Below are 3,895 nucleotides of genomic sequence, written 5' to 3' on the forward strand. Positions count from 1 at the left end.
AACAAACAGGCTGGGGGCACAAAGAGGTTATTAAAGAGACTTCAAGTTATTGATGGGGGCCTTTAGCCTTGTTGCTTCTTCCAGAGATTAGAGGAAGCCATTCCTCTGAAACATGAAAGGTCAGGAAACAGGGAGAATGACTGGCTTTGAGGCTCAACAGTTTTTGTATAATGCACAGCAGTGATTCAGTGTATCACTGTTTCCCTCAAGTTGAAATTATTCCTTTTAAGCCATCCAGTAAAAAAGAATTACTGTATAAATGGATAAATCTAAACAATTTAGATTGGGAAATAAGCACTGCCCAGAAATTTGAACCATCTCCCAAGATAAGAGTGACAAGGGCGTCCCTCCTACCCAGGCTAGCGGTTTCAGGATGGGCTGTGCAAGCTGGAGGTGGGGGAGACGCGCTCCAAGCCCTAGTACTTTGTGGGTAAAGAATTTCACTCAGCAGACAGTGTTGTTACTACCCTTTGCAGGGCATCTTCATTCTGGAATAGGCATGAAATGGTAATGGCCAAACCTCACCAGCAAACCCTCCAGGACCAGCATCACAGGAGGGAACATGGGTAGAGGTGGGGGAAGACATGTGCAAAGAGAGGGCCTGGATGGTGGGGGTCTCAAAGGATCTAAGCAGCAGGAGATCCCCAGGTGCAAGCCTCAGGCCCAGCAGCTCTCTCTCCTCAAGGTGAGTTCCAGGCTGTCCCAAGGTGGTGCCTCTTCTGGACACCAAGCCAGCCTCTTGAGTCCTGAGGTGTCTGCTTACCACCCCATGGGGGTTTGCCCTCCTCCAGCCATGAAGCAAGGGCAGGGGCCAATAGCAGTCTGCAGAACTGATGGAAGGGCCACAGCAGGCAGAGGATTCGATGCCAGCTCACATCATGATACAGGGGGCCAGGCCTGTGGCTGGAAGGCTCTGAGCTGAATATGACCTGTCAGTCTCTCTCGGAGCTGAATCTTCATCCTCAGCTCCACACAGCCTTCCGCTCTCCTTCTCTGGCCTGTCCACTCCTTCAACTCCGATGCCTCCTCCACATGTCCATAGCTTCTGCCTTGACACATGGAGCACAGTCATGGCCCCCACCAGCAAAGGGATGCAGGGCAGCTGGTAAGAAAGGACAGCAGTCAGTACAGTGCCTCCTAGCCACTGAGAACTAGACCCAGGACCCAAAACCTGTTCAATTCTTTCATATAAAATGACATGTTCTTCGCCTAACACCAATGTACACCTCCAGTATACTTTAAGTCAGCTCTATGCTTCTTATTATGCTTGGTACCATGTAAATTTATACAAATCAATTAACAAATACTGACAAAGAAGGGCCACACATGTTCAGTAGAACATAATTGGTTTTCCAACTATTTTCCATCAAGTGTTGTTTGAATCCACAGACGAACCTTGTGAATATTGGGCTATGTTCATACAACACACTGTGGCCATCGCATCTGCTTCCTCCCAGGGCTGCCCCCACTGCAGGCCTGAGGGATCCAGGTAGATCCATTCTCAGCACAGCAGGTCCACCCTGTACCCAGCCTCTCAGCCAACATTCACTGCACCATGGGAGGGAGTTGACAGAAGAACCAGCAAGGCAGTGGCTTTGAGGGCTCCAGGTTCACTGAGACTCTATTGTTGAGGCAGTGTGTGAGGTGGAGCAGGAGGGCACCTCACACAGGTTTCCACCAGCGAAGTGAGCTGAGGGCGGCAGAAACACTTCTTCAACCCTGCTCCTAGTTCCCACAGGGAGGGAGTGGCATCTGGGGAAGAGGGCATGAGGCTGAATGCTAGAGCTTCTAGGTTCAATTCCTGTTCCCTCCCCTGAGCCTTGCTGACCACTAATGCCCATCCCCAAGGATTAAGACATCACAGACAACTCAAGCATCCACCCACCAACCCTGCTCCAGGCCCCCCCCCCTCCAGCTTCTCTTCCTCCAGCCCAGCTGGGCTTTGGCTGCCATTCACAGTCGGGCAGAGAGACCCTTCCCCAGGGATCAGTGCTCTGGCCTCTGCCAGCCTCCCCTCCTTTAGCTTCCTTGTCCTCCCAACAGCTCAGGCCTACAGTCCCAAACCCACTGTTTGCCCAGAATGGGCAGCTGGAGCCCTCAGACCAGACCAACCAGCCCGCCGAGGAACTGGGACTCCTCTGCTAACTTAAAGATCCTGCTTTGGGGCGTCAATTCAGTGCTTAAGCTCTGTGACATGCATTCCTCCTAGTAGGAGGGTGGTCTCCACCCTTCATCCCCTCCCTATTTCTCCTAGGAAGCCACAGTACAGGAGTCCTGCCTCGGCTTAGGCCCAGTGGCCTGAGGCAGAGGTCTCCATATCTGATCAGGGTTCAACCAACTTTTGGGAAGGCTCGGCCTCATTCCCCCACCCAGGACTCCCATTTTCCTCTCAGATACCTGAGTCACATTCAGGATCCTACCTTTTTTTCCCCCTGTCTTTTTGAGATAGAGTCTCACTATGCAGTTCAGGCTGGCCTTGAACTTGCAACGTTCCTCTTGTCTCTCAGCCTCCCCAGTGCGGGGATTATGGGCAAATGCCACTACACCGGGCTGAACCCTCCTATTTGGAGTCAGGAGGACAAGGCCACTCTGCCCATTTTGGCCACCAGCCCAGGCGGCCTCCCATACTCAGTCTCTGAAGCTCCTATTCTCTCTTGGCCCCAGGAACCCTCCCGAGGTCTTACTGACTTTGGAGTGCTAGCACCGGATCATCTCCGTACAGAACAGAGAAGGGAGGGGAGAAAAAGAGGGCTCAGTCCGGACAGAGGCTCACCTGGCATGAACTCTGAATACCACAGAGGCAGGGGGCATGACAGTAAGATGTCAGCCTGTTTTAGGATACGAGGGTTCCGGTCCCGAGGTTCTGCCGAGCTCTCACTGTCTGGATGGCCTGTTGGTTCTTGAACTTGACCAGGCCCAGGGTGATCTGGGCGTTCCAGCCGGGGTCTTCGAGGGGGCAGCGGAAGTCGATCTCACCGCCCCCCTCCGTCACCAGAGTGAAGTAGATGTGGCGCCCTGTGCTCTCCACGCACTCCACGGCTTTGATGCGAGCAAAACTAAGCTCCTTGGGCCGGCCGCCCGTGCCCTTGGCCTCGAAGAGCTGCAGCCCGCGCTCAGTGAGCACGCAGCGCTTGCGCTTCCACAGCTGCAGCAGCCCTCCGCTGCGCTTCTCCAGCACGCCCTCCTTAAGCACGGTCGTCGCCGCCGTCATGGGCGACCCGAGATCCCGAGCAAGGGACGAGGCTGCGGCGGACGCGGCGCCTCTTCCTCCTCTGCGGCGCCGAAATGTGGCGCCCGGGACCCGCTGGCCGCGCGTCCTGCCCACCTGTGCCCCGAATGCCCAGTGAGCCCGCCCGCGCAGATACCCCTGCCTGGACAGAGCGTGCGGGTGGCCGCGCGCCGGCCGCTCGCTTCAGCTCGCCGCCCTCGCTCCTCCGCCTCGCTCGATCCGCCTGGCGCGTTGCTGCCGTGCCCAGCGCCTACTGGTCCGCACACCCGCCCGAGCCTCCCTCGAACTCCGTCTGCACGAAGGGCTGCAGCTCGAGGGATGTGCCCTTACATGTTCCGCCGCTGGCCGCCTGCGCCGCCGCGCATTCCTACCGCTCCCCCGCCCCTCCGCGCAGCGCACCGCCCCTTGAGAGCCCTGGGGGCGGGGCACTTCGGGGCTCCGCCAACCACTGCCAACGCGGAGTGGGGAGGGCTGGGACGCAGTGCAGATGGGGGTGGGATGTGGGGTCGGGTGGGAGTGCGGAATTACCCAACAGCCCAAGCCGAAGTCCAGATGTCTGCCACTTGGCACTAAAGTCCCCAACCCCACCCCACAGGCCTTGGAGGGTGCAGAAAATGGAGGGGGGTGGAATGCCACTGGTTGTGGTTGCGTGGTGGGCATAGGCCA

The 3,895-nt window shown here is 56.8% G+C and overlaps 1 protein-coding gene across 1 annotated transcript; it reads right to left on the bottom strand.

The window, feature by feature from the left end:
- Positions 1–459: 459 nt before the first annotated feature.
- On the bottom strand, positions 460–3,581 carry Phlda3 (pleckstrin homology like domain family A member 3). The gene is made up of 2 exons (XM_004625339.2): positions 2,774–3,581; positions 460–1,102 (listed from the first exon to the last, which is right to left on the bottom strand). The coding sequence occupies exon 1, from the start codon at positions 3,209–3,211 to the stop codon at positions 2,834–2,836; it is 378 nt and encodes a 125-aa protein (XP_004625396.1). The 5' UTR covers positions 3,212–3,581; the 3' UTR covers positions 460–1,102; positions 2,774–2,833.
- Positions 3,582–3,895: the final 314 nt, after the last annotated feature.

Source organism: Octodon degus, unplaced genomic scaffold (genome assembly GCF_000260255.1).
Source record: "Octodon degus isolate 3935 unplaced genomic scaffold, OctDeg1.0 scaffold00009, whole genome shotgun sequence".
Lineage (NCBI taxonomy): Eukaryota > Metazoa > Chordata > Mammalia > Rodentia > Octodontidae > Octodon > Octodon degus.